This window comes from Zootoca vivipara, chromosome 14 (genome assembly GCF_965207765.1).
Source record: "Zootoca vivipara chromosome 14, rZooViv2.hap1.1, whole genome shotgun sequence".
Classification (NCBI taxonomy): domain Eukaryota; kingdom Metazoa; phylum Chordata; class Lepidosauria; order Squamata; family Lacertidae; genus Zootoca; species Zootoca vivipara.
This window is the reverse complement of record NC_142597.1, coordinates 23055050-23074760: the sequence shown is the minus strand read 5'-3', so window position 1 is coordinate 23074760 and position 19711 is coordinate 23055050. Positions and strand designations below refer to the sequence as shown.

The following is a 19711-nucleotide window of genomic DNA, read 5'->3' as shown; positions in this document are numbered from 1 at the left end:
AGTTGCACCAGAAAGTGATCTGGTGAGATGGTTGGACAGTGTTTTCGACGCTACGAACATGAGTTTGACCAAACTGCAGGAGGCAGTGGAAGACAGGAGTGCCTGGCGTGCTCTGGTCCATGGGGTCACGAAGAGTCGGACACGACTAAACGACTAAACAACAACAATAACAACAACTCTCAGTGTCCTTAATAAACTACAGCTCCCAGAATTCTTTGTGGGAAATCCATGACTGTTTGAAGTGTGACATAGTACATTAAATGCATGGTGTAAATGTGGCTTTGGTTTTTCCAACCATGGGCTTAGCCACAATTTTTGTGGGGGGGGGCAGGCCTTTTGTTAAGGAGGGGGAGAACCTCAGTTTGCTATGTTTTTCTATTTATTTATTATTGAATTAGGGGAGGCAGCTGCCCCCACCCGCCCTCCTTGGTTACACCCATGGTTCCAACTCTGCTATGTTTGGGTCTCATGTGAGCCCTGCTTGGATAGTACAGTGGTACCTCTACTTACGAATAACTCTACTTACGAATGTTTCTACTTACGAATGGAGCTCCGTCCGCCATCTTGGATGTGGTTTAGATAGGATTTTTTCTACTTACGAATTTTTAGATAGGGTTGCTTCTACTTACGAATTTTTTCTCCCAATGCATTCCTATGGGATTCGACTAACCAATTTTTTCGACTTACAAATGTGCGTTCAGAACGCATTAAATTCGTAAGTAGAGGTACCACTGTATTTCTCACTTAAACACCATGCAACCAGGAAGGAGAAAGCAAGGAGGAATAAGAAGGAAGGGCTTTCTGGTTGCCAAGCAGTGCCAAGTAGCACTCAGCAGCATTTTCAGGTTATAAAGATGTCAACTGTGTTTTGTAGTTGCTGGGAAACTCCAAAGTGCCTCCTCCTACTCTCAAGAAGCACCAAGTACATTGTTGGCTGCTGTTCCTCCCCCTCCCAAATCCTGGGGTGGGGAGTGGGGAGAGGAATAGCCATGAGAGAGAGAGAGAGAGGGGAGAGAGGAGAGAGCTAAGCAGAGCTGAGCAACAGATGGAGAAATGTGGTTAGCAGATTCTCTTTTGCCTTGCATGAAATTGTGATTCCCCCCCCCCACATCCTTGCACATGGGGTGGGACTGCGCTATCAGAGTTTCAGTAGCTTCTGAGTACAGTGGTGCCTCGCTTAACGAATGCCCTGCTTAACGAAATTTCCGCTTAACGAAAGGATTTTTCGAGCGGAGGTTGCCTCGCTAGACGAATTCGTTTTATGAAAAATTCATCTAGCGAATCGCGGTTTCCCATAGGAATGCATTGAAATTCAATTAATGCGTTCCTATGGGCAAAAAAAAATTCCAAAAAAATTTCAATGCATTCCTATGGGATTCGCTAGATGAATTTTTCGTTATAAGAAAAGACCCGTGGAATGAATTAAATTAATCTAGCGAGGCACCACTGTATGTGCAAACTGACTCTGCCCATCAGCACTGCATTTCTGCAGATGGGGAATAGGCATGAAGGTTGGCATTGCAGAGCAAAGATCACTACAAAAAAATTAAAATCTTTCTATCACAATAGGCCACTAGGGTGGTAGACCATATGAGAAAAATTAAAGTATAATATATATGATGTTGATGATTAAAAGGCAATAGTCACAGGTGAAGGCACAGGGTGGGGTGATGATGGAAACATGTTTCCCCCCTCATCCTTAGCTGATGTTGCTGCCACCATAGATTCTCTAGTTTCTCCTTTTTAAAGATCCCATGGCAGCCACAGGAGAAATAAACCCCCTTTCCGGAGGGCAGTACATTGAATGCAGGTGAAGTAAAATATCCCCCCCCCCTTCTGAACATGGATTCTCCACAAGCGGGGCAGTTGGATGGCAGGGATAGTTGATGAAGGTTGTGAGGTGTGTGGACAATGATTCAAAGTGTCAAATGTTGCCAAAGGCCACCCAAAAAGGTCCCAGGGGCCGCATGCAGTCCTTGGGCCATGCGTTGGACCACGCTGAAGTGTCAGTTCTCCTGTTGCATAAGAAGAGGCCTGCTGGATGAAGTCATCTAGTCCAGCATCCTGTCGTAGGTGGACATTGGTAACATGTTGCCCATCAGCTCTCATTGCGCCAGCTTAAGCCAGCCTTTGGGAAGGGGGCACAAGATTCTGGCAGTCCTAGAACCTTCCCTTCTCCTTCCCAAAGCTCAGTAAGCGCTAGCCCAGCTTTGGGAAGGAGGAAGGAGGGCTCTAGGACCCTGTAAGAGCCCTCACACCTCCTTCCCAAAGCTGAGCAAGTTTTTGCTGGACTTTAAGAAGGTGTCCTCCTCGGCTGCGCACCCGGTGCTGTGACCACACTGCTTGCACTGCCCGAAATCCTCCCCTGATACTGTTCTCACGCTGGCCAACCACATGCCCATGGGAAACTTGCAAGTAGGACCCAAACACAACACCACCATCCCCTCCTGCCTCTGACTGTGGGGGCACAGCATAACCATCAAGCTAGCAGCCATTGCAGGGCAAATCTGATTGTGTACCCTGGATCAGTGCGCCAATGGACTGCAAAGCCATCGCTCAGTTGTGTCCTAACACTCCGCCAAAGTTTCCTATCTGTTTTCACATGCTGTGTTTCCTCTCTCTGCTGAACTGTCTAATTACTAGGATTTAAAGCCAAGATGAGTCACTGATCTTGATGGAAGCCAGTCAGCCTCGCATCTCTCCAGCTTGACTTTCCCCAAATCCACACTGGTGCAGGGAAGAAAACTAATTTCCATCAAGTGCATAGAGGAGAAGCGGTGGGAGGCAGGGAAGGGCTTGACAAGGAAAGTTCAATGCTGACCCTTCATTTTAAATGCAGTTAGCTCACTTACCTCTCCAAAGAGCTGACCTTCAGAAAACTCCCCAGCGCAGGAGGGATTGACTTCGTGCCCTTTTTATGCCTGATGACTTTCTCCATCTCCTATTAGTTTCAGATCCTTGCTTTTAAGCATATATATTTAAAATATACACATGGTCTCGCTTTCTAACAGTCATCCGCTCTATGACACAAACACGCACTTCATTTAGCTGCTCCTTTTGCTCGCCATCCCATAATGCCAGCCACGCTGCTTTTTTTATCACCCTTCCCACCCCCCATCAGGATGTGATTGCAAAAACTCAGAGGGTTCATTAGTGGCTTGATAATCCCTCTAGATTTATTAGTTTAAATGGCCCTTTCCCCATCTTGCTTCCTCATTTAAATATTACTAATTTCCTTAAATTTCTCTTCCATCTGCCTAGGTTTTTTAGCCAGCTTCTCTTTCCTTCTTAATTAACTCTGTCAGACACTCCGTCAGGGGTAGGGCGAAATCCACCCCCACCCCCGCCAATAAATTAATCAATAAATGAGAGTAAATACCTCAGCAGTCTGCAGGTGGGGCTGTGTGGAACAACTCTCAAAAGGACACCGGAAATGTAATCAGGTTAGAAAGTTTTGCCCAACTAATCTGGGAGCAGACATCAGGAATGGGCTCTGCACCCATATGGTATTACCTTGCCTCATGCCAGGAACTCCTGTTGGCACTGTAGAAGCATCATGCACATGCCGTCTCCTGCAACAGAATCAGCTTGCTTTGAGCCACAAACAGCTGCTTGCTTTGCAGAAGGCACTGCACACATAACCACTCCCTGCACTACCAGATTTGGTTTGCCTCTAGCCTGGAATGACTGTCTCATCCATAGAAGTATTGTGCATGAATATGATGCTTCTCATGCCCAGTGATTTGGAAGGACACATCGCCTGGAGCTTCCCCAGACCCAGTCTGCTAGTAATCAGGTGCCCCTTCCTGAGCATAGAGTTTCTGAAACCTCCCCATTCAACCCATACTTGTCTCTGCTAACGTTTCCTGTTATTGAGGCAAGCAGGATCTCAGATCCTTTGTATTTAGATACATGCCATGCAAGGAACATTTGGGGGCAGAAGCGTGACATCAAAAAGTCGGACTTCTCTGTTGCCCAACCAGAAACCTAGTCTCACCTGGACACGTTTATTGCCAGCAGAAACCAACATCTATGAGAATTCATGGACATGCAATGAAGCTGGATGATGGAAGATTCAGGACAGATTAAAAAAAAGGACTTCTTCATGCAGTGCATAGTCGAACTAAGGAACTTGCTCCCACAGGAGACAGTGATGGTCACCAACTTGGACGGCTTTAAAATAAAAGAGAACCAGACAAATTCACAGAGGAGAAGACTATTAATGGCTACCAGCCATTATGGCTATGCCCTACCTCCAGAGCTGGAGACAGCAATGCTTATGAATGCCAGTTGCTGGAAACCACAGGAAGGGAGAGTGCTCTTGTCTCATGTCTTGTCTGAGGGTTTCCCACAGACATGCTGGACTAGATGGCCCACTGCCCTGATCTAGAAGGCAGTTGTTATGTAGGTGGGCATTTAGCCCTGTTGGGATTTGGGAGAGTCAATAGGACCACTCCCCTAATCTACAGCCTCAAGCATCTCACCCGAAGGCACCAGGGCACCAGATTATAGTGGTGCAGGTCTGAATCCAGCTGCTCTTGCCATGCCCAGGAATGCCTAGATGACAAATGCCCCATCTAACCAATGGTTTGGCCGAACCCAATCAAGTCCAGGAGACAGGAAGTGGTTCTGAAAAGCAAGGCATGAATGCAGAGAGATGGGCTCCGCTGGGGTGTCCTGGGACCCGAGAGAAGTGGAATCCTCTAAATTGTGAATAGTAGTTCTTAACCCACCCCTCCTCTTTCTTTGCAGCCTCTCCCCTGTTGGCTTCCAGCATTCCTGCCCACCCCTCCCATTTCACTAAGTTTAGATTACTCTTCCTCGCTGCTTTCTCCCATCTGCTTCTGCTGCTCTCCCACCCAAATACACAGCATGCTCACTACTCCTCTTGGCGCACACGCACAGCGACATAAATATTCATTGGAATTATAGAAACAGAGCACTCCCCGGGTTGGAAGGCCCCTCCAGTTAATCACCTCATCCATCCCCTTGCATCCGAGGCAATGGAGATTTCATTATCCCTAAACCAGTCTTTGTAAAAAGGGTGTCTGATTTCATCTGTGTGATCTCAGGAGATAGCCCTTCTCCTCTTCCTGCCCTCACCAACACCTCCTGCCCTCATCTTCCTTGTGAGCCTAGATGGGAAAGGGAAACATGCACAATGTTGACCCAGGGGCTTTTCTCTCTTCCTGCTGCTGCTTTAGGCTGAGCATTTCACATTTTAACACAAAGCTGCGGCGGGAGGGAGGGAGGGCTGGCTGGCGGGGGAGTTTTAGCTACTTGGCTCCTGTTTAAGTCTTGCAGAGTTGTCAGCTCGATTGTCTCACCTCCCAAAAGCTTGACTGAAAACAAAAATGTACCCAGAATTGTCTGTGGTTTCCACATTGGGTTAGGGACCAGGATATGGGAGGCCAAGGTTCAAATCCCCACTCAGCCATGAAGCTCACTGGGTGACTTTGGGCCAGTCACTCGCTCTCCATCTGACCTACCTCGCAGGGTTCCTGTGAGGATATTATGGGGAGGAGGAGGGGAACCAAGTATGCCACCTTGGAGCGCCTTGGAGGAAAGATGGAATATGAATGAAATAAATAAAAATAAACAAAGTCCCTGCAGGGACACACTCGATCCTCCTCTCTGATTTTAATACAACTGGTTGGTTCAACCCTGCACTGGTAAGCTCAGATGCAGTGCAAAGTTTCTCCAAACAGCCAAGGTGGTGGCTGCAATGGAGCAAATATCTGGGATGATGTGGGGCTGCAGGGGAGAATCCACCACCCATATGGAAATGTCGCATTGCAATAGGTGCAATGCAATCAGCTTGTCTTTTTTTTGGCTCACCCTACTTACGTGACAAGGCCCTGGGCCCCGTAGTTCCCTTATATAATAAACACACACGGACACAGATAATTAAGGCCAATGGGCTAAGATAGGCCACCATTTTATTGGTTACAGATGTGAGTGGTTTGGCTTAGGCATTGGGTGGAACCAGACCATAGCTGCCAAGTCCTGGTTAGAAAAAAACGGGATCAGTAGCACCGGCACCAGAAGTCGCTTCTATGCATGTCCAGACATGCATAGAAGCAACTTCCCGGTGCCGGCGCTGCCTGATTTCCGGTGCCCAGACATAGGCATAGCAGCACCGAAAGAAATCCGGGGGAATTATGGGATATTTTGCCATTCGGGATGACAGCGAGAAATGTCTTTAAAAACGGGGGTTTCCCGGGGAAAATGGGAGACTTGGCAGCTATGATCCAGACTCCAGCCCATCAGCAGGGAGTCGCGCTAAGGGTAAACCACCAGTAGGGGGAGCCCTATGACATACGTCAAATCAGGACACACACCCCTCCCAGGTCCCTGGTGGGTCTGGCATGGCCAAATGGCTCGCCATCAACACCCTCACACCTGCAACCAATCTCTAATGCCCTCCACTATGTTAACCAGCCAAAATGTCATTTCCCTCATCAGAAAGGTGAACACCACCATTGTGAAACAAGGACCCCTGGTCAAAAGTAATGCCAAATGAGCTCTCACAGGTTGCAAGCACGGATCTCACTACCTGGCTAGGGGTGGGGGAGGAATATGATTCAGTAATTCACACTTCCCCATACAATAAAGCACGGTGATGTGTGGGAAGACCTGCATAAATCCACCACAAATGCCCTATATTGCATCAATGACATCCACCCCCCCTCCCAAAAGCCCATCAGCCTGGGGGGCTCCTGAGTTATAGCCCTCCCCCATGTACTGATGCACATGACTGGTCCCACACTTGATGGCAGGGACCACCCTCAGTGCAAGGCAACCCTCCATTTACTCAGGGGGAAAGACAAATGCTCTGAACCCACAGTTAACAGAAGCCACCCCTGATGGATAGGAATGCTTGTTTTATGGCTTTGAAGTACGACAGATAAAACTGCCAAGGAAGGGTTTTTTTTTTTAAAAAAATCATTTATACGGCATAATAGAGCTATTGAGAAACGATCACAAGAAATCCACACAACGGCGTGCAAATGAGAAAGATTTGCCAATGGCAGGAGAAATCTCTCACACAAAAGTTAATTTCAAGAGGAGAAGAAATTTTATTCAGCCTCTTCCCAAGCCAATCCTTGAATTATAGCATTAGAAAGCTGATATCCATTTTAAGGAACGCCAGAAAGGAAACTGTAGCTACTTCTCCTCATTAACCACCTCCTCCCCTCACAAGATAGATCGGCCCCTTCATCAGAAAAATAAAAAAAAAGCCCTCCCCCCAATTTCTAAGCACGCTGATGCTGTGCCAAAGGAAATTAAAGCTCAAAAAGCAATTTTTAATTGTTATGAGGGAAAGTTCGACGCTGAGGGCCATATTTTCTGGTACGTTTGCAATGACACCCGCTTAGATCCTAACCATCACTTTGCAGTCACAGCCCTGGTATTAAAGACCCAGTATGGGCTGGAACCTGTCAATACTTCCTGATAAAGTTGATCTATACATGAACAGCTATACCCACTTTACGACAAACAGCAGCAAGGGCCTAACAAGAACAAAACAAACAACCCCACCTGCAAACTAGAACCAGAAAACATGGCAGGCTGCTAACAGTGTGGTGTAGTGGTTAGAGTGACACAATAGACTAGAGCATGGGAGACCAGGGTTCAAATACCCACTCAGCCACAATGCTCACTGGGTGACTTGGGCCAGGCACTGCCTCTCAGCCTGATGTATTTCACAGGGTTGTTGTGAGAGATAAAGCAGGGGAGGGGAGAACCATGTTCATTACCTTGAGCTCCTTGGAGAAAAAGGAAGAATATAAATAAATGGCATAAATAAATAAATTGAGAACACAGTTACCATCAGTACATAGATCTTAAATGAAGCATTTAAGTTAATGTAAGACCTCAAGATGTCTAAATAGGCATCTACACAAAATTGAGTCCTATATGTTCAAATGTAGCCAGGGCAGTGAGATCCTCAGACCAATGGGATAAACATAAGATTAAAATAATAATAATAATAATCGGTAGTGGCTCCCGCCCTGTGGAACTCCCTCCCACCAGATGTCAAAGAAATAAACAAACAACTACCTGACTTTTAGAAGACATCTGAAGGCAGCCCTGTTTAGGGAAGCTTTTAATATTTGATGAATTATTGTATTTTAATATTTTGCTGGAAGCCGCCCAGAGTGGCTGGGGAAACCCAGCCAGATGGGCGGGGTATAAATAATGAATTATTATTATTAATCCGTACCATCTCTTAAAAACAAACATGAATTGACCTGTTTGACTTTTCCAGTAGTCTTGGTTGCAATGTCCCTGGGAAACTCACAAGTAGGCCGTCCCTGTTGCTTATCCCCTGTATCTGGTATTCAAAGATATACTGTCCCTGAACATGGGTGCTCCATTTAGCTGCCAAATATATTAGCCACCAGTAGACATCTTTCACAAATTTGCTCAAATCCCCTTTTTTCAAGCTAAAAATGGCCTTGCGGAGTCTCCATAATGCAATGTAAACAAGTTGGAAAAGCAGAGACACACGGGTTTCTTTGGCTTGGCTTGGCAGAAAAAGGTTTATGAAAAACTTGAATAAATGCATTGCTTGGATCTGAAGGAGATGATGTTGCTCCTAGTCTACGTTTTTCACAACTTTTCAAATCCTTTAATACTACTACTAATACCGTACTAATGAAATGCAAGTTCAGAGGCACCCTACATCTCCCCCAGATTTCTCTCCCCTCTTCCTCTCATTCATGGCATCTGCGGAAGTGCCAGACACATCGCAGCTTGAACAGGTCAGCTTCTGTCAATAAGACTCTTATGGCGGCGGCGGCGGCGGGGGGGGGAGAGAGCTGAAGAAATGTCTTACCAGATTAGTGAAGATATATGTGTAATAGCCTGACACCATTCCCAGTTCAGCTGCCTGCAAAGGAGAAGAGATAGGAGATTATGACAGGAGAAAGCAACCCGTTTTTTTGCTGCAGGGAGAGAGAATTTTTGCACGTCATAGATGCATCCTGATCTGAAGCTTATGAATGCTGTTTTGCAATGGGCATATCCCTTAGTTCAGAGATCACCCATGTACAGCCGCAATTGTCATCTGCTAGCTCCCATTTTCTTGCTGTCGACTCCATCCTACATACGCCCTCGGTCCTGTATACCTGAAGGAGCGTCTCCACCCCCACCATTCAGTCCGGACACTGAGATCCAGCACCGAGGGCCTTCTGGCGGTTCCCTCATTGCGAGAAGTGAGGTTGCAGGGAACCAGACAGAGGGCCTTCTCGGTAGTGGCACCCGCCCTGTGGAATGCCCTCCCAGCAGATGTCAAGGCAATAAGCAATTATTTTACTTTTAGAAGACAACTGAAGGCGGCCCTGTTTAGGGAAGTTTTTAATGTTTGATGCTGTACTGTTTTGAATATTCAGTTGGAAGCCGCCCAGAGAGTCTGGGGAAACCCAGCCAGATGGGCAGGGTATAAATAAATTATTATTATTATTATTATTATTATTATTGTTGTTGTTGTTGTTGTTGTTGTTGTTGTTATTATTATTATACATTAACACCTCAGTCCCTCAATGCTCAGTGAGATTTACTCCTTTGGATGTGCGCGTTGGATTTTGGGAAGGTAACTCAGTGGTACTGCTCATGCTTGGAATGTAGAAGATTTCAGATACAACCCCCAGAATCTCCAAGGAAAAGGTAGCATTATCAGGTCCTTGGAAATTCTGCTTGGAATTTCGGGTAGCTGCACCCAGCCAGGTAAGAAGGAGTTGGCTACTGGATAGGGCCAGGCAATCAACATATGGAGGTGAGAGAGAGGCGTGTCAATGCTGATTCAAGGTCCAGCCAATTAGGATTCTTCATTTTCAGCTTCTCCTGCAAATAGGAGACGCACAGTTGCTCCTGTGCTTAATTGTGTTTTGAAGTATATGCACTTGTCCCCAAAGGGTGACTGCATGCAAAATAAGCTCATCTCTTTATACTCCTTATTACAGGTGAATTTTTCAAACATAGCAAGCAAGAGTATTCCTTATCTTGGTGGTGTGGGGCAGGGATGATGAGGTAGAAAAGGGCAACCAAAATGATCAACTCCCTATGAGTAAAAGGTGCTGCCTTTGGGACTTTTTAATTTTGAGAAAATGTGAGTAAGAGGTGACATGACGGAAGTGTTTAAAATTGTGCCTGGCATGCAGAGAGTGGAGAAAGAAATGTTTTTCTTCCTCTCTCATAAGACTAGAACTCATGGACATCCAGTGAGGCTGAATGCTGTAAGCCGTTCATCCCCCCCCCCCCCAAAAAAAGAATGTTAGGGGTACTCTCATTTTGACTCAAGAAAATCACCGTTTTATAGTTCAAATCAGGAAAAATAAATACAGTAAATGGACAAAAGTCAAAGATTCATAAAAAGTTTAGGGGTATGCATACCCCTGCGTACCCCTGGGGGGGGGGGAAAGCACTGGCTGTAAGATTCAGGACTGATACAAGAAAGTACATCTCCATGCAGCACATAGTTAAAACTATGGAACTCTCTCCCACTAGATGCAATGATGGCCACCAACTTGGATGCCTTTAAAAGAGGATGGGTTTAAAACAGACCCCTCTATCCATCCAGGCAAGCTAGGGGCATTATCAGAATTCGGGGACATATTCCAGCCAGGCAAAAACACTCAAGGAGGGTGTGAAGCAGAGGGAGTATGGGGTGTGGACTGGGGAGAGTTCCAATGGCCAAATAGAAAGGCCCAGAGGGTCTGGGTTTCTCTGCTCCTGGACAAAATGGACCCACTTTGGTCTGATCCAGAAGGACTCTTCTTAATCTTAGGCTTTTATCGGAAGCATGAAGAAACAGAAAGTGTGATTTGTTTGTGTTTCCTTCCCATTCCACCTCTTAGTAATATGCAAAGCTGCTGAAGTGAAATCGAAGCACAAATAAATTACCCTGCCCAAATTGAGTGTGTGTGTGTGGTGGGGGAGGGAGGCACTGCTCATTCAAATATGCAAATGGATTTAAGTGTAGAACATTTAAAATCGTTGCCTGGGGTAGTGGGAGAACTAAAAAAAGCCATCCAGGTGACAAACAGCTCAAGAGAGACACAGACGCGCCTCAATTACAATCAGTCATTTGCTTCAGAGCGGGTTTCGGTGGCATCTCAGTCTTTGTAGCTGGCAACCCTCCCATTATCCCCAAGGGAGGTGAGCTGCAGAAATATCTGAGGCTGGTATTTGAAAACTCCCATTCAGAGGTTCCTGAAGCCCCTCCTAGTTTTAAAGTCATTTTTCCCCATTCATTTGGGGATGGGAGGGTCGAGGGAACCTTCCTTGTGAAATAAATAATAACTGATCAAATGCTAACCTGTAAGAAAGAACATAGGGACACAGGTGGCGATGTGGGTTAAACCACTGAGCCTAGGGCTTGCCGATCAGAAGGTCAGCGCTTCGAATCCCTGCGATGGGGTGAGCTCCCGTTGCTCGGTCCCAGCTCCTGCCAACCTAGCAGTTCGAAAGCACCTCAAAGTGTAAGTAGATAAATAGGTACCGCTCCAAGCAGGAAGGTAAACGGCGTTTCTGTGTGCTGCTCTGGTTTGCCAGAAGCGGTTTGTCATGCTGGCCACATGACCTGGAAGCTGTACGCCGGCTCCCTCGGCCAATAATGTGAGATGAGCGCCGCAACCCCAGAGTCGGTCACGACTGGACCTAATGGTCAGGTTTCCCTTTCCCTTTACCTTTAAGAAAGAACATAAGAAGAGCATGCTGGATCAAGCCAATGGCACTTTTAGCCCAGCATCCTGTTCCCACAGTGGCCAATCAGATGCCTGTGGGAAACCCTCAAGCAAGACTCGAGCACAAGAGCCCTCTTCCCTCCTGTGGTTTCCAGCAACTGGTATTCAGAAGCATTACTGTGGAGGCAGAGCATTGCCATGATGGCTAGTAGCCATTGATAGTCTTCTCCTCCATAAATTTGTCCAATCCTCCTTGAAAGCCATTTAAGTTGGTGGCCCTCACTGCCTCCCAAAATAATAATATTACTCATGGAGTGTCCATAGTGGGCATTTCTTGAAAGATGAAGTATCTACCAATGTTCAGCTCAGCCAAGAGGTCAGCTTGGGAGCCAATCAGGAACTGGCCAACACTAGAAGGATTAGCAAACACTAGGGATGCTTTAGCTATTTGTCTTCCATTTCTGAACCCAAAGGATCTGGTTGTGGTCCAGTAAGTACCTGCACCTAACCCTAGTCTATTACAGGTAAGCTAGACACTTTCACTGGTGACTTGTAAGTAACACTGATTGATGACTAGCATGTATAAATGGCCCTGTGCAGACAACACTCACATTTCACTTCACCTGCCTTTCAAACACACTGATTTTTCTTGGATTTTCTGCAGCTGATGAATGACTACATTGAGTTATTATGAGTCCTGTGTGGGAATGAACCATCCCCAGTCTATCAGGGCTTTCATATCACTCTTTGAAACTTCAAACATGATGTTCTTCAGTCAGACTGTCATACAGATAAAGAAACCTCTGCTTGATTAATGATACGTTAGTTGATTAATCAATCAATTAAAACTGCATAAATCTGCATTTGAATAAAAGCAATACTTGTAAAGAAAAAAATAATTCTTGTTTTTAGACAACGCACACACAGTGCTTGATGAACCTCATCAATAGGGCCAAATGGTCTTCTGCTATGGGGTGGAGATCTGCTTCCTCAGTTTAATTGACTTTATTGAAACTTGACTGAATTGTTTTGAAGCTGTCCTTATAGTTTCATATTTTATTGTTCTGTTTCTTTTTAATAATGTTTTCATTATTGCCAGGGTTGACAATAGAATTTTACTGTATTAGAGCATTATATATAATGAATTTGCATATTCTCCCCCCCCCTTTTTGCCATCTTGAACGTTTAGGAAAAGAACACAGCAAATGTTTAAATAAATACATGTAAGGACTGCTATTCTAAATACACTTGTCCATGACACATTGAACACAGAAGCACTTCCTTCCGAGAAAATGTGGACAGGATTCTCATGTGTCTGGATGGTGTCTGGATGCAGTCCTTGGCTGAATGAGTTACAACTGACTCCTGAAAAGATGGAGATATTATGAATGGATTCCCCCCCCCCCAGGTCTGCAAACTGGGCTGTATATGTACAAATGTACAGAGGTACCCATTCAACTTCCAAAACATTCAAAAACCAAGGCATGGCTTCCGATTGGCGCAGGCACCCCAGAAACAATAGCCGGCAACCGCATCGGATGTTTGGCTTCTGAAAAACATTAGAAAACTGGAACACTTACTTCTGGGTTTTCAGCGCTTGGGAGCCGATTTGTTTGTCAACTAAGGTGTTTGAGAACCAAGGTTCCACTGTATATGTATATGGGTTCTAGGTGGGGATGAAGGAGCAGGTGCATAGTCTTTTGGTCATACAAGAACCCTCTGAGGTAGATTACAATGAGAGATAGCAACTGGTCCAACGGAACCTAATGAAACGTATGGCTGAGCAAGATTTGAACCTATATCTCCCAGGCCTGACATTCTCCCAAGCCTGACAGAGCTACCTTGAGTGGCAGAGGGGGAAATAATAATAATAATAATAATAATAATAATAATAATAATAATAATAATAATTTATTTCCTAGCATCTCATTCTACTCTTCTGCTCCAAACACTGCCACTTCTCATATCCACTGTGAAATTCTGCACCTGCTTTTTAGCCTGGGGCAAGCAGGCACACCACTTCTCCGTGCAACCAGCTTTGAAGTCAGAAGCTTCCGATTCCAAGGGCAGATAATCAAAGAAAGCTGCAAATTATTTATCCTGGCCTTCTTCACACAAACATACACATACTGGCAGGTGGGAAGCCAGGATGGGGCTGTCAGCAGAGAAGCAACCGTGCAACTCTGGACCATATGGAGGGATGATGTGAACTGAGAGTCAGTGGCAGATTCATTGTTCAAGGTTGGTAGGGCTGGAAAGCAGAATCTAGTCAGAGCTCCGTAAATCAAAGACAGTATTTCAACTGCGCTAGCAAAGAAGCACGGGGAGGTGACCAGGTGGGAGCGCGGAATGACATCCTATTGGGAATGGAGATGCATTGCCAACTGAGATAAAAGGCAGGCAGTTTGATTGGCAGTGCTCTTTCTTCATGAAAATATGCGACAAGCTAGACTGATGGGAGAGAGAGGGAGAGAGAGAGGGAAATGGAGCCTTCCATGCCTTCCATGGCATGGAAATAAGAAAGCTATGCATGGCCCACTTCCAATATCTCTACACTTCCACTCAGGACCAGAACATCTAAATATGAAGCATATACATAAGAACATAAGAAACGCCTGCTGCATCAGGACAATAGCCCTTCTAGTCCAGCATCCTGTCAGGCCAAGAAGATGCCTGCAGGAAACCCCCAAGGAGGAGTCAAGCACAAGAGCCCTCTCCCCTCCTGTGGTCTTCAGAAACTGGAATTCAGAAACATTGCTGCCTCTGACAATGGCCTAGCCATGGTGGCTACTAGCCATTGCTAGCCTTATCCTCCATGAATTTGTCTAATCCTCTTTTAAAGCCATTCAAGTTGGTGGCAATCACGGCCTCCTGCAGGAACGAGTTCCACAGATCAACTATGTGCTGTGTGCAGAAGGACTTTCTTTTATCTGTTTGTTGGATGCCCTTGAATTCTACTAATTTTCAGAGGGGGGGGGGACTTCTCTCTATCTGCTTCCTCCAAGCCATGAATAATTTTATGAACTTCTATCATGTCGCCTCTTACTCTCCTTTTCTGTAAACTAAAAAGCCCCAAGCACTGAAACCTTTCTGCAGAGGAGAGTTGCATAAAATATATACTTGATTTCCAACATACATAAGTCAAATACACACAGTCAATTACCAGATTTCTTTAAAAGGAAATGGACCGTGTGGTTTTGATCTGCAGACTTTGGACTGCACACACACACACACACACACACACACACACACACACACACACACACACACAGGAATTATTTGGAAATGGCAACCCTGTGTGCAAATGCAGAGCCATTGGGTGTTACGGTAGGTGTGTGCCTTGGTCACTGAAGGGAAGTACAGTCTCACTTCCCACAATGCAATGGGCCAGACTGAGAGAGAAGCACCATCTGATCTGGCCCAACATTTGTCGGGAGAGGACAGCGGCTCAGAGGAAGTGTGCATGCTTTGGCCGCAGGAAGCCTCAGGTTCAATCCCTGATATCTCCAGTTAAAAGGGTGAGGAAGGAGGTGATGAGAGAAAGGCTTTGGCTTGAGACCCCGGAGAGCTGCTGCCGGTCAGAGCAGGCAACACTGGGCAGGTGGGCAAACAGTCTGACCTGATGGAAGGCAGAGCTTCCTACATTCCCAAAGCAATTCCCTCATCACAGTCTCAATGCAGCAAAGCAATAACAAGTGGAAGCAGGCAGGCAAAGACACCTGACAGACACGGGAGAGGAGCTAAGCAGCTTCACCAGGAGACCCATAGCTCAGGTTGAAAAGCAAGAAAACCTTCTGGGCTTCCTAGGCGTTATTGAGGAGGAAGCATTCCGTTCCTCCTGGTTGCTTGAGTGTCTCTTTAGCAGGGCTTCCCAGAAGTATCTGCCCAGTGGCTTGCTCAGTTTCCCGTTGTGCCCAGTCTGAGATCTGCAGTGCCAGAGAGACAAGAGGCACATGTGCATGGTGCCACACGTGCCCTGTGGCATGTTTAAAAGTGCCCTCAGGGAAGCAAAATAAGAGGTTGCTTATCTTCTGATTTCAGGGCATGCCTACCAGCAGCAGCAGCAACCGGACCAACTGCAAAGCACGTAAAACTTTTGCTACCATCTTCCTGCTTTTCTTTGCTACTGCTCTCATCTGAAGGGAGAGGGGAGATTCGGGAGCATCCCTGGAGGAGGACCTTGGACCCACCCAGTGCTGATTTGCAACAGCTGGCCTGATTCCTGACATTTGGGTGGGGAGGTTAAAAATGGGGGGGGGATCATGTATTTGCTAATTGGTGGGCGGGCATATTTTTGTTTATTTTTTTGAGTACAGTTAATGCCATTTACTTATATGGTGGGTGTGTAGTTTTTTGTTTCTTCATAAATGTAATGTTAGATGATATATTGATGTATTGTATGATCCCCCATTTTTTTTCCCTTATGGTATTGTGTATGTGTGTGTAAGAATATATAAATTGCTGTAAGTCATTTGAAGACCTTCAGGTGACAAGTGACTAGTTAGGTTAGTTAGTTAGTTAGTTAACACCCCATCTAGCAGGGTTCATCTGGAGCTCTGGTTAAGTGCTGTGCTGGCTCAGTCTAGCCAATGCTTGCTTTTCACTCTGCAAACTCACAAGTACCGTAGCTGTTATGGGATCATCACCACCTGTCTTTGCCAAGTTTGCCCCCCCCCTGCAAGTGGCACAGAAATTCTGAGCTTGCTGAGTTGTACTTTTATGCAGGAGATGAAACACAACCCCATATCTCTATTTGTTTATGTTTCTCCTTAGCCATCTCCCTTAAGAATCTCCTGCTTAAGTGAACCACATTAAACTGTACTGAGGATGTAACAGGGTTTCTCCCCCCTTTTCTTATTTTTAAGAAAAGCAACCCTTTCAATCTTTGACATCTTTATGTCGGTCACGGCAGGAGAATACCCCAGAGAAAGGCGGAGGGGAGTCAAAAGAGCCTCTAGTTCTGTAGCTGTGCAACATTACTATGGCAACAGGCTGAAGGGGTAGCCCTCAATACAGAGCGAATTCATTCAAATCCTTTATTGACTCGGCAGAGAAAGAGGGAGGGAGAAAAGAGAAGCCACGTCTTGGCTCTAATTTCCCACACAAAATGCAACAGGTTGAGGTTTTTTTTTAGCAAAATACGAAAGGTCAAAACCAAAAGGTGTCCTTTGATTCTAATTCACACATGTACACACCGGCTACTTGGCTGATGAGCAATTAAAATAATGCAGTGGCACACTGATGAGACCCATTAGCTTGCAGAAGATCTCTCTGATCTCTCTCCGAGAACTGGGCAGACTCCGTTAGCAACTTATTTTTGACCTTTGTCTGCGGACAGAAGACAAGCTGATCTGTACCTGCAATGACTAATAATGGGGACAACTTTGCATGGACACAAAATCTGCCACTTTTGATCGGAAAGCCCAGGCAGGCAGCGGGGAGTTTCTAAATACAGATACATTCACCAAGCTGCAACCTTCATCTCTGCTCCCTATGGGGAAAACAGCCATTAATCGACATCAGAGATGCAGTCACACACAGGCATGGAGCTTTCTGGGAGAACTTTTCCTTCAGCAATAAGTAATGATTGCTTATGTTTTTTGTAGAATTTCAGTGCAACAAGGGCTCCATGAGCTGGGGGATTAGTGACAATTTCTTAACAATTAATGTGACAGTGACTTCGTGCAGAGGGATTCCAGCAGCCTAGTCAGTTAACCCTGGGCAAAGTTATATTCAAGAGTCTTCATGAGTTTTCAAGAGGCCTGTGGCCCTTGAGTGGACCACAACTGCCATTATCCCTCACTATTGACCATTGTGGCCATGGCAGTTTGGAGATGGAGTCCAAAACATTAGAAGGACCACAGGTTTCCCCAACCCTGCTCTAGTCTGATCCAGTACTAGAAAATGCACAATGAAATTCACTACAAAATGGGAAGGAGAGAAAATTAAGGTTTGAATAAAGTGAGACCAGTAATGCATTCCAATAAATTGAGACCAGTTATTCCCCAACCACATTGGCATTGTGCTTTCATTGCATTGAAATGAATGGTTGTCGTCTGTTTTAGCCCATGACCCTAAATATTCATGTCGGTGTGTTTATTAATCAATGGGGAACTGCAGCGCACAGGGCCTTGGCATGCAATATTAAGTGTCTTAATAGTTGTAACCCACCCTGGGACTTTAAGGTGAAGGGCAGGGAATAAACTGTAATAATAATAAAATAATAATAATAATGATATACATTCCTGGGCAGAGCGCTCCACTAGGTCCCAACCAACCACAAATTATGGAGTTTCTGACTGAAGTCCCGGTTTCCCTGGCAGTTATTTCAAAATACCACGGGACTCTGTACACTGGCAAGTCCCACAGGGTAAAAAAGGCTCCCTCTCTTCCGCTCCGGGATACGTGAAATGAATACCACCACAAAGCAATCTCACGCTTTCCTAAACCATACGTCTGTGCTCACCAGCGTGTGTTGATGAGGCTGCAGATCCAAACTGTTGTTTATAAATTGTTAATATTGTTTCCCTTTCTAATGGACTGGCTGGGAGCTCAGCCAAAGATTTAAAGCCAAAGGCTTTCGCAGAGAGAAAGAAAAGGAAAAAAATCTTGGAGAAAAGAGAGAAAACGATCAATTTTTAAAGAAAGCTGTTAAAACACATGGGGAAAACAAAAGAATATATATATATATATATATATATATATATATATATATATATATATATAGGCCACAGACTTAAAACAACAAATCCCATGCTCTGTTTTATACAGACTGCTCTCAAACAACAGGTCCCAGAGACTGAAGTGCATTGATATTCAGATGTGGATAGACATCCATGGAAACGTATGCGGGTGTCACAAGCACCATGTCATGTAGATTTTCACAGCCTGAAGTCCTCCAGTTGTTTTAGACTACAACTCCCATCAGCCCTCCCCCAGCACAACATCTGGAGGGCTTCATGTTGAGGGAGGCTGATAGAATGATAAGCCTGTCCTCCATGAATTTGTCTAAACCTCTGACTCTCTCTCTTTTAAAAATGATCAAAGCTGGTAGCCATCACCCCACCTCATGGGGTGTGATTTCTGTAACATAATTGCATGTTTTGTCAGCCCTGAACCTACTTGCCAGTTTGTTTCATTGAGTAAGCCTGGGATCAACGTGTTAACCTGGTGCTCCCATCCCAACCTCAGCAGGCTCACTTGATGAATAGTTGCCTGCCCCTTACCTTCTGAAGGATGATGTGGGACATGGAAGCATTGGCGTGTACAATGATGGTGGCCGTCTTGTCATCCCTGATCTCCTTTAGCAACGGCGTTGGGTCCCGGCTGTCATCCAGCATCCGGATCGAGAGAGTTTCCTTAGAGATCAGGAACTGACGGAGCAGCTTCTCCAGGTTTAGAAGGCCTGCAGGTGAGAGAAACGGGAAAGACCATTTTCTACTGGGCCAAGTTTAAGGTGTTACATAAAGCCCTTAACATCTCAGGGCCAGTTTACCTATGAGATCACCTTTCCCTATATACACCCACTTGATCACTTTGATTTATGGAACTGGCACTGCTCCGAGTGCCACATAACACTCATTCTGCTGTTATAAGAAACTGATACTTTTAGGGTGGCAACTCCCAAGCTTTGGAACTCCCTGCCTATTGACATCAGTCTTGAACCTTCACTGAACTCTTTTTGGCGCCTGCTAAAAACATTTTTGATTTTGGACAAGCCTACCTAGACGCGGGTGCATAGCTGCCAAGTCCGGATTGTAAAGATCCGGGATCGGCAGCGCGCGCATGACCGGAAGTTGCGTGACGCAACTTCCGGTGGCGCTTCGCCCTTCTATGGGCACCAGAAAATGGCGGCGCCAGCGCCGGAAGTCGCTTCCGCGCATGACCGGAAACACGTAAAAGCGACTTCCGACGCCGGCGCCGCCATTTTCTGATGCCCATAGAAGGGCAAACCGCAACCGGAAGTCGCGTCACGCAACTTCCGGCCATGCGCGGAAGCGACTTCCGGCGCTGGCGCCGCC

At 45.8% G+C, this 19711-nt stretch overlaps 1 protein-coding gene across 1 annotated transcript in view; it reads right to left on the bottom strand.

Annotated features, from left to right (window-relative positions):
- Window positions 1-19711, bottom strand: part of GRIK4 (glutamate ionotropic receptor kainate type subunit 4) — a 449450-nt gene that overhangs the window by 109905 nt on the left and 319834 nt on the right. Inside the window, exons 6-7 of the mRNA XM_035139827.3 lie at window positions 18917-19095; window positions 8843-8896 (exon numbers count right to left, since the gene is read on the bottom strand). Coding sequence (XP_034995718.1) covers window positions 8843-8896; window positions 18917-19095 — 233 coding nt within the window. The remainder of the gene's footprint in view (window positions 1-8842; window positions 8897-18916; window positions 19096-19711) is intronic.